The sequence below is a fragment of the Aulonocara stuartgranti genome (assembly GCF_965226115.1).
Source record: "Aulonocara stuartgranti genome assembly, chromosome: 17".
Taxonomy (NCBI): Eukaryota; Metazoa; Chordata; class Actinopteri; order Cichliformes; family Cichlidae; genus Aulonocara; species Aulonocara stuartgranti.
In genome coordinates this window covers 4,098,256-4,117,868 of record NC_138953.1, presented here as the reverse complement: position 1 = coordinate 4,117,868, position 19,613 = coordinate 4,098,256, and the positions used below count along the sequence as shown (strand labels likewise).

General features: G+C 44.5%; 1 protein-coding gene and 1 long non-coding RNA gene across 3 annotated transcripts in view; one reads left to right on the top strand and one right to left on the bottom strand.

Moving 5' to 3' along the window:
* Positions 1-3,877: 3,877 nt before the first annotated feature.
* On the top strand, positions 3,878-5,949 carry LOC309692084. Its single transcript, XR_014272218.1, has 3 exons — positions 3,878-4,452; positions 4,910-5,429; positions 5,508-5,949. It is a non-coding gene; the product is annotated as an uncharacterized lncRNA (long non-coding RNA).
* Positions 5,950-7,169: 1,220 nt separating this feature from the next.
* LOC309692080 (piggyBac transposable element-derived protein 4-like) overlaps positions 7,170-19,613 on the bottom strand; it is a 348,867-nt gene continuing 336,423 nt past the window's right edge. Inside the window, exons 3-4 of one of the 2 annotated variants that reach the window (XM_082510261.1) lie at positions 7,531-7,667; positions 7,170-7,426 (exon numbers count right to left, since the gene is read on the bottom strand). In XM_082510261.1, the coding sequence (XP_082366387.1) occupies positions 7,659-7,667 (9 nt within the window). In that variant the 3' untranslated portion in view covers positions 7,170-7,426; positions 7,531-7,658. The remainder of the gene's footprint in view (positions 7,427-7,530; positions 7,668-19,613) is intronic. The other variant, XM_082510262.1, reaches the window with a different exon arrangement.

The following is a 19,613-nucleotide window of genomic DNA, read 5'->3' as shown; positions in this document are numbered from 1 at the left end:
CCCAAGTCCCCAAGCCAGGGCAGCCAGGCTACCAGGCCAGTAACCTATGTCTGCCAGCACAGACCCATCCCCAGCCCTGCTCCATGCATTCACTAGAAAAACACCACCCAAAGAGCCACCAGATCGTCATCCAGGTTATGACCACAGCCCCTGGGTTGAGCCCCCCAAGAAACCCGTCCCTAGGGAATCCCCAGACACCCCAAGCCCATACCTAGCCCCAATATCAACCACAATAATAAAGTCAGGACAAAACCACGACCCCCCCCCCCATCCCAGAAGCTTTATCAAGACTAATATGATCTAAAATGAATTTAAATGTTTTTAAGCATTTCTGAGACTAGAAGTTTTGGTCTAGGCTCACTGATAAATCTGCATCCCACTTTGCAATAGAAAGGCATATTGATTCACCTTTTTTGGAGAAGTAAATTTGTAAACTTCAAACCCCAAACAGTAAATTTGGGGTTTGAAGATTAAGGAATTGTACCACACTTGATGGTGTTTGTAATTCAACTGGATTAGGTTTACATTTCTTTTTTGTTATAGACTTGATAATAGACTTAGAATTAGAATTTACTATAGATAGAGGTTATAGACAGAGCTATAGAGCTTTATAAGATTTAGCAATTTAAACTTCAATTTAACAATTTGATATTGAAGAATGTTTCAGTGATTACTAATTCATGTAAGGCAAGACAAAGTGTGACAACCAACCAAGGTCTATCTCAGGCTGGACTGGGACAAAACAATTGGCCCTGGCATTTTTCATCCAAGTGGCCCAGGATGATAACGAGATGATGATGGCTCGCTGGACAAGAAATGAACAAATGGGCTGCTGCAAATTTATGGCCACTGCCCAGAGGCCCAAATGTGCATTGGAAAATGGCTGATTACGAGTTCATGTGTGATCTTCCCAAATTATTACACTGGTGTAATATTTATCGGCTGGAACGCAGGAACCTCATCTTTTTCTTTGATGATAATACTGATCTACTTCTGGATTTTCATTTGGTACACATGTCACGTGAGACATATTTCAATGAATGGGTAGGAAATATCACTGGTATGGCCTTTTCAAGGATTTTAACTTAACTTTTTATTTGTGCTACTGTCTCCAGATTATACATCATAGCAAGTCTCACTACCATCTTAGTAAAATTTAGCTTTCATGCTTGCTGCTCTGCCTATGCCACCAAAATCTCTTACACCTGTCTATTCCCACTCCATCCTACCTACACTCTTCACCTCTCTTGTACACTATCCATTGCTTTGGATGGTTGACCCCATGTATTTAGTTAACTCATCTGCTTTCACTACATACCTCTATCTACCTCTCGCTGCAAATCACATAGTCATCTGTGAACATCATAGTCCATGGAGACTTCGGCCTGACCTTGTCTAAAATCACTTCACACTTCAGTGCTCTCCTGCTGATAATAATGCAAATTTCAGTTCGGAAGAAAAGAGTTAATGTGATTTTTAAATTACGGTGATTATTTTATTAACACAAATCCTGTGAGGCGTAAAGCCTCCAAATTCATTTTAGCCACCATGGGTCACTGATTTATTTGGCCCGTTTATGAAGAAGAACCAAAGCATTTGAAAATGGAAACTACAAAGAGAAATAGTTTCAGTTCCTAAACAGCTTTGTAATAATTTTCTTAAACTCCATGAACTGAAGCAAAAATTGCATCTTTGTCCAAATACTTGGACACAGATGTCTCAGTATTACATGTGAGAAGAACATAATTACAACCTGTTACACTAAATATACAAAAGACAAAGGATACAACAGATAAAATATTTTTTTTATTTGTGTCCTGATAATATGACTTCAGCTAAAACACATTTGCAGTAAAAAATAAAATCTTAAACAGAGAAAGAAAAAAAATATAACAAAGCAAACTCTACAGGAAGCTTTGTGATGCATATTTTGAGACAAACAGTGAACTCCTTCCCAAGAACACTCCGGCTGGTCGGTGGTCAGAGCTTATTCATCTCAATGGTGAGCCTCTTCTGCCAGAAATACAGGGAGTGCAGAATTATTAGGCAAATGAGTATGTTGTCCACATCATCCTCTTCATGCATGTTGTCTTACTCCAAGCTGTATAGGTTCGAAAGCCTACTACCAATTAAGCATATTAGGTGATGTGCATCTCTGTAATGAGAAGGGGTGTGGTCTAATGACATCAACCCCCTATATCAGGTGTGCATAATTATTAGGCAACTTCCTTTCCTTTGGCAAAATGGGTCAAAAGAAGGACTTGACAGGCTCAGAAAAGTCAAAAATAGTGAGATATCTTGCAGAAGGATGCAGCAGTCTCAAAATTGCAAAGCTTCTGAAGTGTGATCATCGAACAATCAAGCGTTTCATTCAAAATAGTCAACAGGGTCGCAAGAAGCGTGTGGAAAAACCAAGGCGCAAAATAACTGCCCATGAACTGAGAAAAGTCAAGCGTGCAGCTGCCAAGATGCCACTTGCCACCAGTTTGGCCATATTTCAGAGCTGCAACATCACTGGAGTGCCCAAAAGCGAAAGGTGTGCAATACTCAGAGACATGGCCAAGGTAAGAAAGGCTGAAAGATGACCACCACTGAACAAGACACACAAGCTGAAACGTCAAGACTGGGCCAAGAAATATCTCAGGACTGGTTTTTCTAAGGTTTTATGGACTGATGAAATGAGAGTGAGTCTTGATGGGCCAGATGGATGGGCCCGTGGCTGGATTGGTAAAGGGCAGAGAGCTCCAGTCCGACTCAGACGCCAGCAAGGTGGAGGTGGAGTACTGGTTTGGGCTGGTATCATCAAAGATGAGCTTGTGGGGCCATTTCGGGTTGAGGATGGAGTCAAGCTCAACTCCCAGTCCTACTGCCAGTTTCTGGAAGACACCTTCTTCAAGCAGTGGTACAGGAAGAAGTCTGCATCCTTCAAGAAAAACATGATTTTCATGCAGGACAATGCTCCATCACACGCGTCCAAGTACTCCACAGCGTGGCTGGCAAGAAAGGGTATAAAAGAAGAAAAACTAATGACATGGATTTATATAGTGCTTTTCAGGGCACCCAAAGCGCTTTACAATACCACTATTCATTCACTCTCACATTCACACACTGGTGGAGGCACACAGCCAGCCTTGACATATAATTGTTCTTTCAATTTTTGATAAATATTAATTGAGATGTAACGTGGCCCAGATGTACAGTAGGTGACTGTTACGAGTTCAATTACTGAGGTTGAGCACAAAACAATAATGGTCCAGAAGAGCTTCGGTCAAACAATGATTTTAATGAACACAAGCGTGGGGAGATGAACACTGCCCACAGACAGCATCGATCTCCGCCCGATAATACACAAGCAGTTGTTTTATAACATCGGGGTATTGTTTATGCGTCATGCGTCAAACAGATACAATTCATGCATAAGTTTCAAAAACAACAAATGTTCTGTTGACAACTTTTGACACATTTAAAAGGACATCTTCTCTTGACCACAAGAGGTCACCATACATTGCGCTGTGTCACTCCTCAGCCAACTCAGCTGCTTCCATGTCCATCAATGGCATCATGGGCCCGGGTCACCGATCCCAGGTCCACTGCCATCGCTCTGACCCTCTCTACCCGTGGCTCAGGGAGTTGGGAATCACATCTGTAACCGGAAGGTCGCCGGTTCGATCCCTGGGCTCTCTGTCCTGGTCGTTGTGTCCTTGGGCAAGACACTTTACCCTACTGGTGTTGGCCAGAGGGGCAGATGGCGCGATATGGCAGCCTCGCTTCTGTCAGTCTGCCCCAGGGCACCTGTGGCTACAACTGTAGCTGCCTCCACCAGTGTGTGAATGTGAGAGTGAATGAATAGTGGTATTGTAAAGCGCTTTGGGCAGGGATAGCTCAGTAGGTAGAGTGGTGGCCCCATGATCGGAAGGTCGGGGGTTCGACTCCACTGAACGGCTACCCTGAGGTACCCCTGAGCAAGGTACCGTCCCTACACACTGCTCCCCGGGCGCTGCACTGGTGGCTGCCCACTGCTTCACTGGGTGAATGGGTTAAATGCAGAGGAACTATTTCCCTATGGGGACTAACACGCACACTTTACTTTACACTTTACACTTTGGGTGCCCTGAAAAGCGCTATATAGAATCCAATCCATTATTATTATTACCCGTCCTCAGTGTTGGGACTAACGCGTTATTAAGTAACGCGTTACAGTAACTACGTTATTATTGTGGTAACGAGCACGGTAACTAGTTATTATGCCAAAACCAGGAACGCGTTACTAGTTACTGGGATTTAAATATGCTCGTTATTCGTTACTTCGTGTGGTGGCTATCGCGGAGCTTCCACAGATTCAATAACATTAGCAAGTGGTGGAGGCCAGCAGGTGGATGAAGGAAAAGGGAGGCAAGAGGAGAGACCCGAAGTGGCCGCTGGTCCGAGAGTGTCAGGTGAACTGAACTTCAGGTAAGAAGTTATAACCTGCAGTCCATCTGGGTCAGATTATGAACCAAGTTTAGGTGGAGTTTATTTTCGTTATGCTGACTTTTTCGTACTGCGTGCTAGCTAGCATGACGGAGTTTCTATACAGCTGGGTGGGTGGGTGCTATGTTACTGATGTTGAACTTTATTTTGTTCATAAGGTTAATTATTAGAGTTGCCAACCGTCCCGTAAAAAACGGAATCGTCTCGTATTCAGAGAAAATATTACGGGTTTCGTGTTGAGGTGAAAAGGAACATTTTGTCCCGGACTTCAGCTACAATGAAAAAGACACAAAGCTGGAGTTATTCTGTGTTTACGCTGCACAGCTGCCTCTTCTTCTCTCATTCTCTCCTCTCCTGTTTCTACTTCAATCATAAAACTGATCAATGATCAGCTGATCGGCTTTTCTCTCTTGTTTGTTTATCGCCCACTTTGCGCCAGAAAGAGGAAACCAGCCCGTTCCCTGCCCGTTCCCTGGTTCTTGAGAGGTACAGATCCTGGATGGAGGGCAGGGGGGTGCCGATGATCCTTTCTGCTGCCCGTACAGTCCGCTGCAGTCTGCTCCTGTCCTGTTTAGTGGCTCCATACCAGACTGTGATGGAGGAGCACAGGACAGACTCAATGACCGCAGTGTAGAACTGGATCAGCAGCTGTCACGGACCCGGTGCCGGGGACTCGGGGTTCGTGAACAGTGTGGACCTTTATTGTTATTAGTGTATTGGATGTACGTTTGCTGCACTGTGCTCTTGTGTTCCATGCTGGTGTGTGTGTGTGTGTGTGTGTGTGTGTGTGAGGCTGGAGGATGAAGGACAGCCACCTGCAGGCCTGATGGGTGTGGCCCTGCCAGCTGCTGGTCACGCCTAGCTTACCACACACCTGCTTCTGATCAGGATCGTCGGGGGAGCTACTTAACAGAGCGATGGAGCTTCCTCCGGCGCAGGATCGTTGAGTTAGACTCCATGTCAGTGTTTCTAGTGTTGTTAAAGTGTATGCCTGCCGGAGTTGGTGCCATAACGGCTGTGTCTGTGTTTTTCCCCAGGAGGACAGCGGAACACAGGACTGCAAGACACACGGGGTGTGTGAAGGCACAGGGGCAGAGAGCACGGGATACCAGCACTTGGGAGAAGACACGTCACGGGAGTCGAGGGAGCACTTTTGGAGATTTAATGTGTGGTGTACAATTACCTCACTGTAAATAAACCCACTGTTCATTCCATTAAGTCTGCGTTTTGGGTCCTTTCTCCTACATCCCCCACGGTCTGCCCTCCAGACCGTGACAGAAGCTCCTGTGGAAGACTGTACTTCCCCAGTTGTCTCAGGAAGTACATCCTCTGCTGGGTCTTTTTGAGGATGGAGTTGATGTTGGTCTCCCACTTCAGGTCCTGGGAGATGGTTGTACCCAGGAACTTGAAGGTCTTCACAGTTGACACAGGGCTGTCTGATATGGTGAGGGGGAGCAGAGTTGAGGGATGTCTCCTGAAGTCCACTTTCATCTCTACAGTCTTAAGTGTTCAGCTCCAGATTGTGCTGACTGCACCAGAGTACCAGCCGCTCAACTTCCTGCCGGTATGCAGGCTCATCACCATCTTGAATGAGGCCAATGATAGATTGATACATATATACCATCAGAACAGTGTACATCACTGTCACAACAGCGTTTGTTTTCATTCAAAGGCTTTATGATTTTTCCTATAATGGTGGGAAAAATCATATTCCCATAGTCATATTCCCTGGGATGATTTTTTTTTTTGTCCCAGTCCAGCCCTGTAAGCAGCTCATCTGCAGTCTGGTGTTACCTGCATCTTCCTATTCAGAAGGCAGAATTTCCGAGTTCTGAGTACAATCGAAAGCACCTCGACTGCAGTTTTTGAGTTGGATGTAAAAAGCAGGCTAGAATTTCTCTTGTGGAAATGTGCACATTATTTTTTTCCTTTCGATTGGTAGGTGGCACAATGCACTTGTGGCAAGTAAGCAAGCTAGAAGACTGGCAAACTTGCTGGGTATCCAGTTACGGAAGTAACACATTAACAAGAGAATTCTGAGTAAAACCAAAGTTACTTTCCCTAGTAACTAGTTACTCTGAAAGTAACGAGTAACTTGAGTAACTGAGTTACTTTTGATAGAAGTAACTAGTAATGTAACTAAGTTACTAATTTAAAGTAACTTACCCAACACTGCCCGTCCTCTGGCCGAGGGAATGAGACAACAACCTCTGAGACATGAGACAAAAACAAACACCTTTCCCTACTACGCCTCCCACACTTACCTCCTCAATTGGTCTCTTAATTCTTCAAACTTGGTTCAAGCTATCATGTTTGGGACTCTCTAATCAAAAGCGAGCCTGACTTATGGCCTTGGCTCCCTATTTCGTCTACCTTCAACAATGGTGGGGGTGAAGCTCCCGTGGAATGTGCTCTCTGTCTCCTCTATTATCAGAAAAAGCAAGGTCCTGACTCTGAAAACAGTATTTCTTATAACTCAGCAGTATAATGTATCATAAACAATATCATTCATTCACAATAAATCAGCAGTCCAATGTAATACAAATCAGTTTAACAAATGTAATAGTTATCACCTTCTTCTAATTCAGGAGAATAATTATCTGCATTTACAACTCTTCTCCTGTCCTGTTGTCACAGCAGAAAAAGATTTCTAATAGGAAATTAGATCAAGTTGTTTATGATCTTCTCCCCCCTTTTTGAGTCATATCAATCCCTTGGCTCAAAACTTCAACCAGCCTTGCAGAAGGCTTCTCTGCAGTGCATCAAATCTGCATGGCAAAATGACACACTTTAGGTGATCTTCATCCTTGGGAAGAGTGGTGTCAGCTATTTCCCAGTCTTCTAGAATCTGTGCTTCACACAGAATCACAATCCCACCGCTGAACGTCTTCTGCGCTGTCTCTTTTGGAGCTTGGCACGCTCCCTTCATCCTCCAGGTTCACACGTTCCAATGCTGCTGAAGATTTAAGGCAGAGCATGTACACCTTAGTTGTCTTCCTCAACATCAACATCGAAACTCTTTCATTTTATTTAAGATTTTGCTTTGCGAAATCTCCTCACGATGATCTTCTGGAAGCCCGATGTCTGCTGTGCTGAAGATGATCTCTGATCCTCCTGAAGCCACTCTCCTGGCCTCAGCTTCCATCTTGTGGACGATCCCCTCAGTCACTCCTTCTCGTCATGGCACCTCACAACATCTGCAAATTAAAAAATGACACTCCTCTTGCTGCACGGCTCTCGCCATGTGTCAACTCCCCAATGAGACATGCACAAGAATGTTGCCACATTCTCTCTAAAACAATCTCCAGGGTTTCCCACTTGGAGCAGCCATACTCCAAACCTGTAACCCTGTGTAAAACATTAGTCAGCAATTAAATGTTTAGCTTGTTTAACTCTCAGCTCCACCCAGAGCCTGTATCCTAGAAGACAAAGTCTTCAAGTTAAAACAACTTCACATTTGCAACCAACTGCAGCTCATAAGTGTAATAAAGTATTCAGCATCCCAGAGACAGGTATCATTGCAGGTCTATTCTAAACTCATTTAACTCCTACTTTTTTCCATAGTTTGCTCCAAATCATTGAACATCTCAACATCATTCCACATTGTAATCATTCCTTAAGTTTGTCACTCACCATGAGCCCAATAGTGGTCAGATAATGAGCCCCATGTAACTATTCAGTAACCACTGCGCATCTGTTCAATTGTCACTTGTCTGTCTGTGCTGAATCCTTTACAAGCACTCTTAAAGAAAAACAAACATTAGCCAAACACGCGGATCATCCTGGTGGTCAGGCGTCGGCCACCCATATTCCAGAGGTGCTGTAAAAGGTCATAAAGTTAACACTCTGCTGTAAAAAGAAGCAACACTGGTTTCAAACACAGTATCACACTTTATTCACTTCCCCCCTGTAATTTTCAACATTTTCTCCAACATTTTCTCAACAACATTTCATCATCAACATATAGCCTGTAACCACAGTTTTCTTCACACAAAATCTCAGCAATCCTGTGGTAGAAAAACATTAAGTTGTATCCTGCTATAAATCACATGATCAAATCACATGATTAACCACCTGCTGTAGAAAAGAAATGTAAATGATAGATGTATACACTCTTTCTCACAGTAATCTTTGTGAGCAACACATGCCCATGAATAACACACCCATGGTAAATTCAAAAACATCCAGAAAAATTATAACTAAAAGGTTAAATTTGCGGCAGCACGGTGGTGGTTAGCAATTGAGGAGAAACACCTTCAGCTTGAAGCAGATATAGCTGCAACTGTTGCAAAGATGAATGTGCTGAGAACTGGATCCAGTATGTGAAGTGTTGTTTCGCATAGTGGATCCAGTGGATCTAATGGAATGGAATCATATTTTAAAACAAAAGGAAACAGCCTGGAAATTCTTAATGCGGATGTAGAGACTTTTGTTCCACAGATGCTTACAAAAGGAAATGCAATCACTGGGAATGCAGAGCTTCAAGTAAAAACAGTGCAACAGAATATGAAAGGGGAAAGGCCTGCACCCACTCTTATGGGGCCTTCTGATGCTTTTAGACCAATTCCACCTTTGCCTAAGCCACAAGCTGCTCATCCAGTACCCAATGAAAATCTGTTGTCCATTATGGAAAAACAAAATGAATTAACTTGTATGTTGGTCCATTTCTTCACTGCCCAAAAGGGAGATTCAGACCTTTGATGGCGATCCTTTACATTTTGAGGCTTTTATGCGCTTGTTTGAACAGGTCATAGAAGCAAAGACTGGCGATGCTGGCGCCTGCCTGCATTATCTTGCACAGTACACCAAGGGGCAGCCCAATGAACTTGTTAAAAGCTGTCAACATATGTCTGAGAGTGCTGGATATGTAAAGGCAAAGACTTCGGGAATGGACATGTGATTGAATCTGCTTATTTGAACAACATTCACTCATGGCCACTGATTAGATTGGAAGATGGAAAAGCTCTTCAGGCATATTGTTTGTTCCTACGTGGATGCTGCAATGCAATGGAAGAGATTACTGATCTCTCTGAATTAAATATACCTGCCGATGTCCTCTTAAGCCCCAAGGGGGTTTCTGAGCTTCCTGCTCGAAACTGTAATGCCCAAATTTAATTGATTATTTCTCTGCAATTACAAACTCTGTCCTTACAATCTTGGCTTCAAAATAAAGCTAACATTTGTGAAATTTCAGCTGAGGTGTTAATATTGAAGCAGATGTTATTGTGTCAAAGTTACTGAGACTGGAACACAGAAAAAGTGAGTCGATTTTATCCTCGCCCATTTTTTATTTTTTTTTTATTTTTAGCCTATAACCCTATAAGGCCAGTGTGGAGCCTGTGATTGGCATGAATATGCCCAGAGCTCTAAAACCTTTGGAGGTCATCCGGAGTGTAGGTGATGGACCTTTTGCCATTAGGACTGTGCTTGGCTAGACAGTGAATGGGCCACTTAATCGAGAATGCTGTGGAAGGCCAGGATGTTTGGCAACAGTTACTGCCAACGGAGTTTCTGCTGTCACACTGGACAAGCTATGGAAACAGCAGTTCAAGATGGACTTTCCTAAGAGCAGCAATGAGCAGTCAACATTGCAACAGGGCCTGGGCTGCTGTCTTAGGCCATCAACATTACACAAGGGCCTGTGCTGCTGGCTGACGACATCCAAAGTACACCATGGCCTGTGCTGTTGGCTGAGGCCATCAACAGCTCACCAGGGCCAGTGCTGCAGGCTGAGGCCATCTACAGTACCCCAGGTCCTGTGCTGCTGTTGGTAGAGGCCATCTACAGTATGTGTTGATGGCTGAGGAAAGCTACATTACACCAGGGCCTGTGCTACTGGCTGATGACATCCAAAGCACACCATGGCCTGTGCTGCAGGCTGAGGCCATCTACAGTACACAACGGACTGAGCTGTTGTTGATAGCCTCTGATGCTGGCTGAAGCCTTCTAAATTACACCAGGTCCTGTGCTGCTGGTTGAGGCCAACTTAATTGCACCAGGGCCTGTGTTGATGGCTGAGGCCAGGTACATTACAGCAGAGCCAGTGATGCTTTCTTAGGCCATTTACATCACACCAGGGCCTGTGCTGCTGGCTGATGACATCTAAAGCACACCATGGCCTGTTCTGCTGGCTGAGGCCATCTACAGTACACAACGGACTTAGCTGCTGTTGGTAGAGGCCATCTACAGTACACCAGGGCCTGTGCTGCTGGCTGAGGCCATCTACAGCACAGAAGGGCATGTGCTGCTGTCTTAGGCCATCAACATCACAGCCCGGCCTGTGCTGCTAGCTAAGACCATCTACAGTACACAAGGGACTGAGCTTCTGTTGGTAGAGGCCATCTACAGCACACCAGCACATGTGCTGCTGGCTGATGCCATCTACATCACACCAGGGCCGGTGCTGATAGCTAAGGCCATCTACATCACGCCAGGGCCTGAACTTCTGTTGGTAGAGGCCATTTACAGCACACCAGCACATGTGCTGCTGGCTGAGGCCATCTACAGTACACAATGGACTGAGCTGCTGTTGGTAGAGGCCATCTACAGCACACCAGCGCATGTGCTGCTGGCTGAGGCCATCTACATCACACCAGGGCCGGTGCTGCTAACTAAGGCCATTCACATTACACTAGGGCCTGTGCTGCAGGGTGAGGCCATCTATATTACACCAGGGCCTGTGCTGCTGTCTTAGGCCATTAACATCACCCGCTACATTACATCAGGGCCGGTGCTGCTGTTGGTAGAGGCCATTTACAGCACACCAGCACATGTGCTGCTGGCTGAGGCCATCTACAGTACACAATGGACTGAGCTGCTGTTGGTAGAGGCCATCTACAGGACACCAGGGCCGGTGCTGCTGTTGGTAGAGGCCATCTACAGCACACCAGCGCATGTGCTGCTGGCTGATGCCATCTACATCACACCAGGGCCGGTGCTGCTAACTAAGGCCATTCACATTACACTAGGGCCTGTGCTGCTGTCTTAGACCATCTATATTACACCAGGGCCTGTGCTGCTGTCTTAGGCCATTAACATCACCCGCTACATTACATCAGGGCCTTAGCTGCAGTTGGTAGAGTCCATCTAAGGAACACCAGGGCTGGTGCTGCTTGCTGAAGCCATCTACAGCACACCAGGGTGTGTGCTGTTGGCTGAAGCCTTCTAAATGACACCAGGTCCTGTGGTTCTGGCTTAGGCCATCTACATTACACTAGACTAGGGCCTGTGCTGCTGCTTGAGGCCATTTTAATGGCACCAGGGCCTGTGTCGATCATTGATACCACCAACAATACACCTTGCCCTGTGCTACTGTCTTAGGCAATCTACATCTCACCAGGGCCTGATCTTCTGATGGTGGAGGCCATCAACAGCACACCAGGGCATGTGCTGCTGGCTTAAACAATCACCAGCACACTAGGTCCTGTGCTTCCGACGGAGGCCATCTACATTGCACCATGTCCGGTGCTGATGCTGGTAGAGGCCATCTACATCACACCAGGGCCTGTGCTGCTGGCTGATGACATCCACAATACACCAGGGCCAGCGCTCCTTGTGAGGCCATCTTGACTACCCCAGGGCCTGTTCTGCCTAGCTGATACCATCTACATTTCACCAGGGCCTGCGTTGCTGGCTGATGCCATCCACATTGCACCAGGGCCTGTGCTACTGGCTGAGGCCAACTACATTTGACGAGGGCGTGTGGTGCTTGCTGATGCCATCCACAATACACAAGGGCCTGTGCTACTGGCTGATTCCATCCACATTACACCATGGCCAGTGCTTCCTGTGAGGCCATCATCACCACACCAGGGCCTGTAGTGCTGGCTGAGGCCATCCAGATAACTCCAGGGCCTGTGATGCTGGCTTATACCATCCACATTAGACCGGGGCCATTGGTTCCTGGGAGGCCATCTTACCACACACAGGGCTTGTGCTGCTTATTGATGCCATCCACATTACACCAGGGTACGTGGTGCTGACCAATACCATCCATATTTCACCAGGGCCCGTGTTGTTAGATGAGGCCATCCACATTGCACCAGGGTGTGTGCTACTGGCTGAGGCCAACTACATTTCAGCAGGGCCTGTGCTACTCGTTGATGCCATCCACATTACAACAGGGCCTGTGGTGCTGTCCGAAACCATCCACATTTCACCAGGGCTTGTGTTGCTTTCTGATGCCATCCACAATACACAAGGGCCTGTGCTACTGGCTGATGCCATCCACATTACACCACGGCCAGTGGTGTTGGCTGAGGACATTCATATTACACCAGGGCCTGTGGTGATGGCCAATACCGTCCACATTTCACCAGGGCCAGTGCTTCCTGTGTGGCCATCATCACCACACCAGGGCCTGTGCTTCTGGCCGAGGCAAACTACATTTCACCAGGGGCTGTGCTGCCCTCTGAAGCCATCCAGATTACACCAGGGCCTGTGCTGCTGGCTGAGGCCAACTACATTTCAGCAGGGCCTGTGCTACTCGTTGATGCCATCCACATTACAACTGAGGACATTCATAATATACCAGGGCCTGTGGTGATGGCCAATACCGTCCACATTTCACCAGGGCCAGTGCTTCCTGTGAGGCTATCTTCACCACACCAGGGCCTTTGCTTCTGGCTGAGGCCATCCACATTTCACCAGGCCACGTGTTTCTGGTTTAGACCAACTACATTTCATCAGCGCCTGTGCTACTCGTTGATCCCATGCACAGGGCCTGTGGTTTTGGCTGTTACCATCGACATTTCACCAGGGCCTGTGTTGCTGGCTGATGCCATCCACAATACACAAGGGCCTGTGTTACTGGCTGATGCAATCAACATTGCAGCAGGGCGAGTACTCCCTGTCAGGCGATCTTCACAACACCAGGGCCAGTGGTACAATATACACAAGGGCCTGTGCTACTGGCAGCAAACTGACAGCAAAGGTCCTTCAAATCCAGAGACAAAGAGGAGTTGAAAAGGGTGCAGAGAGAGCTGAGGGGACTGATAAGGAATGGGAAGGACAGCTACAGACAGAAGATGGAGAACCACCTTCAGTAAAACAACGTTGGTGAAGTCTGGAGAGGCCTCAGAACCATCTCAGGCCACAAACATCAGAACTCTCTGCCTGGGTGGGCAAATGAACTGAATCATTTCTTCAACAGATTTGATTCAGCCATGAGGCAGTCTCCAACATCGGCTGCAGACTCACCCACCCCCACTGCTGCTGTTCCACCTCTGACACCTCAGACACTTCACACCTCCTCTATTCACCCTGCTCACTCCTCCCCACCCCCAACAACAGCATCCAATACACATTCAACACAAGGCTCCAGCCTGTCTGTCTCAACCACCCAGGTTATGAGGGAACTGAGGAGGCTGATGCCATCCACAATACACAAAGGCCTGTGCTACTGGCTGATGCATCCACATTACACCAGGGCCAGTAGTCCCTGTGAGGCCATCTTCACCACACCAGGGCCTGGGCTGCTTGCTGATACCATCTACATTTCACCAGGGCCTGCGTTCCTGGCTGATGCAATCCTCATTGCACCAGGGCCTGTGCTACTGGCTGAGGCCAACTAGATTTCACCAGGGGGTATGTTGCCAGCTGAGGTCATCTACATTTCACCAGGGCCTGTGTTCATGGCTGAGGCCAACAACATTTCACCAGGGCCTGCGTTGCTGGCTGATTCCATCAACATTACACCGTGGCGAGTGCTTTTCTTGCACGAAAAAAAAAATAGTTTTCATCTTGTGAATAACTTGAAAATCTTAGCTCAAACAGCTGCAAAACCTGTTTGCCCAGCACAGGGATGTTGAATTCTATAAGATAAAGCCATAAATATGTGTGTCTGAGTCTTCTATCAAAAGTTACAGCTATTTATATGAAGTTGTACAAAAACGCTTTATTTCGTCAAGACAGTACGTTTCTCACTGTTACATGTGCCGATATCATGCACATTTCACCAGGGCCAGTGTTGTTAGATGAGGCCATCCACATTATAACAGGGCCTGTGCTAGTGGCTGAGGCCAACTACATTTCACCAGGTCCTGTCTTGGTGGCTGATGCCATCCACAATACACAAAGGCCTGTGCTACTTGGCTGATGCTATCCACATCACACCAGGGCCAGTTCTCCCTGTGAGGCAATCTTCACCAAACCAGGGACAGTTCTACCTGTGGGGCCATCTTCGCCACACCAGGGCCTGCGTTGCTGGCTGATAGCATCTACATTTCACCAGGACCTGTGGTGCTGGCTGAGGTCATCCACAATACACAAGTGCCTGTGCTACTGGCTGATGCCATCCACATTACATCAGGGCCAGTGGTGTTGGCTGATGCCATCCAAATTAAACCAGCGCCTGTGATTCTGGATTGGGCCAACTAGATTTCAAAAGGTCCTGTGTTCATGGTTGAGAACAACTACATTTCACCAGGGCCAGCGGTCCTTGTGAGGCCATCTTCACTACACGAGGGCCTGTGCTACTGGCTGATTCCATCCACATTACACCAGAGTGTGTGGTGCTGACCAATACCATCTATATTTCACCAGGGCCAGTGTTGTTAGATGAGGAAATCCACATTACACCAGGGCCTGTGCTACTGGCTAAGGCCAACTACATTTCACCAGGGCCTGTGTTCATGGCTGAGGCCAACAACATTTCACCAGGGCCTTTGTTGCTGGCTAATCCCATCCACAATACAAAAAGGCCTGTGCTGCTTGCTGATGCCATCCACATTACACCAGGGCCAGTGCTTTTCTCGACCGAAAAAAAGAGTATAATTTTTCATTATGTGAATAACTTTAACATCTTAGCTCAAACAGCTGCAAAACCTGTTTGCCCAGCACGGGGAAATTGAATTCTATAAGATGAAGCCATAAACATGTGTGTCTGAGTCGTCTATCAAAAGTTACACCGATTTATATGAAGTTGTGCAAAAACGCTTTATTTCGCCAAGACAGTGCGTTTCTGACGATTACATGCATTTGAATGGGGAACTCGCCTGAAACAAAGTATAGGTTTTCATTATGTGAATAACTTTAACATCTTAGCTCAAACAGCTGCAAAACCTGTTTGCCCAGCACGGGGATATTGAGTTCTATAAGATGAAGCTATAAACATGTGTGTCTGAGTCGTCTATCAAAAGTTACACCGATTTATATGAAGTTGTGCAAAAACGCTTTATTTCGCCACGTTAGTGCGTTTCTCGCTATTACATGCATTTGAATGGAGTTCTCGCCCGACACAAAGTAGTTTTCATTATGTGAATAACTTTAACATCTTAGCTCAAACGGCTGCAAAACCTGTTTGCCCAGCTCGGGGATATTGAATTCTATAAGATAAAGCCATAAATATGTATTTCTGAGCCTTCTATCAAAAACTACAGCTGTCTTCATGAAGTTGTACAAAAACGCTTTATTTCGCCAAGACAGTGCGTTTCTGACGATTACATGCATTTGAATGGGGAACTCGCCTGAAACAAAGTATAGGTTTTCATTATGTGAATAACTTTAACATCTTAGCTCAAACAGCTGCAAAACCTGTTTGCCCAGCACGGGGATATTAAATTCTATAAGATAAAGCCATAAATATGTGAGTCTGAATCTTCTATCAAAAGTTACAGCTATATATATGAAGTTGTGCTAAAACGCTTTATTTCGCCACGTTAGTGCGTTTCTCGCTATTACATGCATTTGAATGGAGTTCTCGCCCGAAACAAAGTATAGGTTTTCATTATGTGAATAACTTTAACATCTTAGCTCAAACAGCTGCAAAACCTGTTTGCCCAGCACGGGGATATTGCATTCTATAAGATAAAGCCATAAATATGTATTGCTGAATCTTCTATCAAAAGTTACACCGATTTATATGAAGTTGTGCAAAAATGCTTTCTTTCGCCGAGACAATACTTTTCTGACGATTACATGCATTTGAATGGGGAACTCGCCAAAACAAAGTATAGGTTTTCATTATGTGAATAACTTTAACATCTTAGCTCAAACAGCTGCAAAACCTGTTTGCCCAGCACGGGGAAATTGAATTCTATAAGATGAAGCCATAAACATGTGAGTCTGAATCTTCTATCAAAAGTTACAGCTATATATATGAAGTTGTACAAAAACGCTTTATTTCGCCAAGACAGTGCATTTCTGACGATTACATGCATTTGAATGGAGTTCTCGCCCGACACAAAGTAGTTTTCATTTTGTGAATAACTTGAAAATCTTAGTTCAAACAGCTGCAAAACCTGTTTGCCCAGGATGTATTTCTGAGTCTTCTATCAAAAACTACAGCTGTCTTCATGAAGTTGTACAAAAACGCTTTATTTCGCCAAGACAGTGCGTTTCTGACGATTACATGCATTTGAATGGGGAACTCGCCTGAAACAAAGTATAGGTTTTCATTATGCGAATAACTTGAAAATCTTAGTTCAAACAGCTGCAAAACCTGTTTGCCCAGCACGGGATTATTGAATTCTATAAGATAAAGCCATAAATATGTATTTCTGAGTCTTCTATCAAAAGTTACAGCTGTCTTTATGAAGACCATGATAAACGCTTTATTTCACCACGTTAGTGCGTTTCTCGCTATTACATGCATTTGAATGGAGTTCTCGCCCGACACAAAGTAGTTTTCATTTTGTGAATAACTTGAAAATCTTAGCTCAAACAGCTGCAAAACCTGTTTGCCCAGCACGGGGATATTGAGTTCTATAAGATAAAGCCATAAATATATATTTCTGAGTCTTCTATCAAAAGTTACAGCTGTCTTTATGAAGACCATGATAAACACTTTATTTCACCACGTTAGTGCCTTTCTCGCTATTACATGCATTTGAATGGAGTTCTCTTCCCGACACAAAGTATAGGTTTTCATTATGTGAATAACTTGAACATCTTAGCTCAAACAGCTGCAAAACCTGTTTGCCCAGCACGGGGATATTAAATTCTATAAGATAAAGCCATAAATATATATTTCTGAGTCTTCTATCAAAAACTACAGCTGTCTTCATGAAGTTGTGCAAAAACGCTTTATTTCGCCAAGACAGTGCGTTTCTGACGATTACATGCATTTGAATGGAGTTCTCGCCCGACACAAAGTAGTTTTCATTTTGTGAATAACTTGAAAATCTTAGCTCAAACAGCTGCAAAACCTGTTTGCCCAGCACGGGATTATTGAATTCTATAAGATAAAGCCATAAATATGTATTTCTGAGTCTTCTATCAAAAACTACAGCTGTCTTCATGAAGTTGTACAAAAACGCTTTATTTCGCCAAGACAGTGCGTTTCTGACGATTACATGCATTTGAATGGGGAACTCGCCTGAAACAAAGTATAGGTTTTCATTATGTGAATAACTTTAACATCTTAGCTCAAACAGCTCCAAAACTTGTTTGCCCAGCACGGGGATATTGAATTCTAAAAGAGAAAGCCATAAATATGTATTTCTGAGTCTTCTATCAAAAGTTACAGCTGTCTTTATGAAGACCATGAAAAAGGCTTTATTTCACCACGTTAGTGCCTTTCTCGCTATTACATGCATTTGAATGGAGTTCTCTTCCCGACACAAAGTATAGGTTTTCATTATGTGAATAACTTTAACATCTTAGTTCAAACAGCTGCAAAACCTGTTTGCCCAGCACGGGGATATTGAATTCTATAAGATAAAGCCATAAACATGTGAGTCTGAATCTTCTATCAAAAGTTACAGCTATATATATGAAGTTGTACAAAAACGCTTTATTTCGCCAAGACAGTGCATTTCTGACGATTACATGCATTTGAATGGAGTTCTCGCCCGACACAAAGTAGTTTTCATTTTGTGAATAACTTGAAAATCTTAGCTCAAACAGCTGCAAAACCTGTTTGCCCAGCACGGGGATATTAAATTCTATAAGATAAAGCCATAAATATGTATTTCTGAGTCTTCTATCAAAAACTACAGCTGTCTTCATGAAGTTGTACAAAAACGCTTTATTTCGCCAAGACAGTGCGTTTCTGACGATTACATGCATTTGAATGGAGTTCTCGCCCGACACAAAGTAGTTTTCATTTTGTGAATAACTTGAAAATCTTAGTTCAAACAGCTGCAAAACCTGTTTGCCCAGCATGTATTTCTGAGTCTTCTATCAAAAACTACAGCTGTCTTCATGAAGTTGTACAAAAACGCTTTATTTCGCCAAGACAGTGCGTTTCTGAAGATTACATGCATTTGAATGGGGAACTCGCCTGAAACAAAGTATAGGTTTTCATTATGTGAATAACTTTAACATCTTAGCTCAAACAGCTCCAAAACTTGTTTGCCCAGCACGGGGATATTGAATTCTAAAAGAGAAAGCCATAAATATGTATTTCTGAGTCGTCTATCAAAAGTTACAGCTGTCTTTATGAAGACCATGAAAAAGGCTTTATTTCACCACGTTAGTGCCTTTCTCGCTATTACATGCATTTGAATGGAGTTCTCGCCCGAAACAAAGTAGTTTTCATTTTGTGAATAACTTGAAAATCTTAGCTCAAACAGCTGCAAAACCTGTTTGCCCAGCACGGGGATATTGAATTCTATAAGATGAAGCCATAAACATGTGAGTCTGAATCTTCTATCAAAAGTTACAGCTATATATATGAAGTTGTACAAAAACGCTTTATTTCGCCAAGACAGTGCATTTCTGACGATTACATGCATTTGAATGGGGAACTCGCACGAAACAAAGTATAGGTTTTCATTATGTGAATAACTTTAACATCTTAGCTCAAACAGCTGCGAAACCTGTTTGCCCAGCACGGGGAAATTGAATTTTATAAGATGAAGCCATAAACATGTGTGTCTGAGTCGTCTATCAAAAGTTTCAGCTGTCTTTATGAAAACCATGAAAAACGCTTTATTTCACCACGTTAGTGCGTTTCTCGCTATTACATGCATTTGAATGGAGTTCTCGCCCGACACAAAGTAGTTTTCATTATGTGAATAACTTGAAAATCTTAACTCAAACAGCTGCAAAACTTGTTTGCCCAGCACGGGGATATTGAATTCTAAAAGAGAAAGCCATAAATATGTATTTCTGAGTCTTCTATCAAACGTTACAGCTGCCTTTATGAAGACCATGAAAAAGGCTTTATTTCACCACGTTAGTGCCTTTCTCGCTATTACATG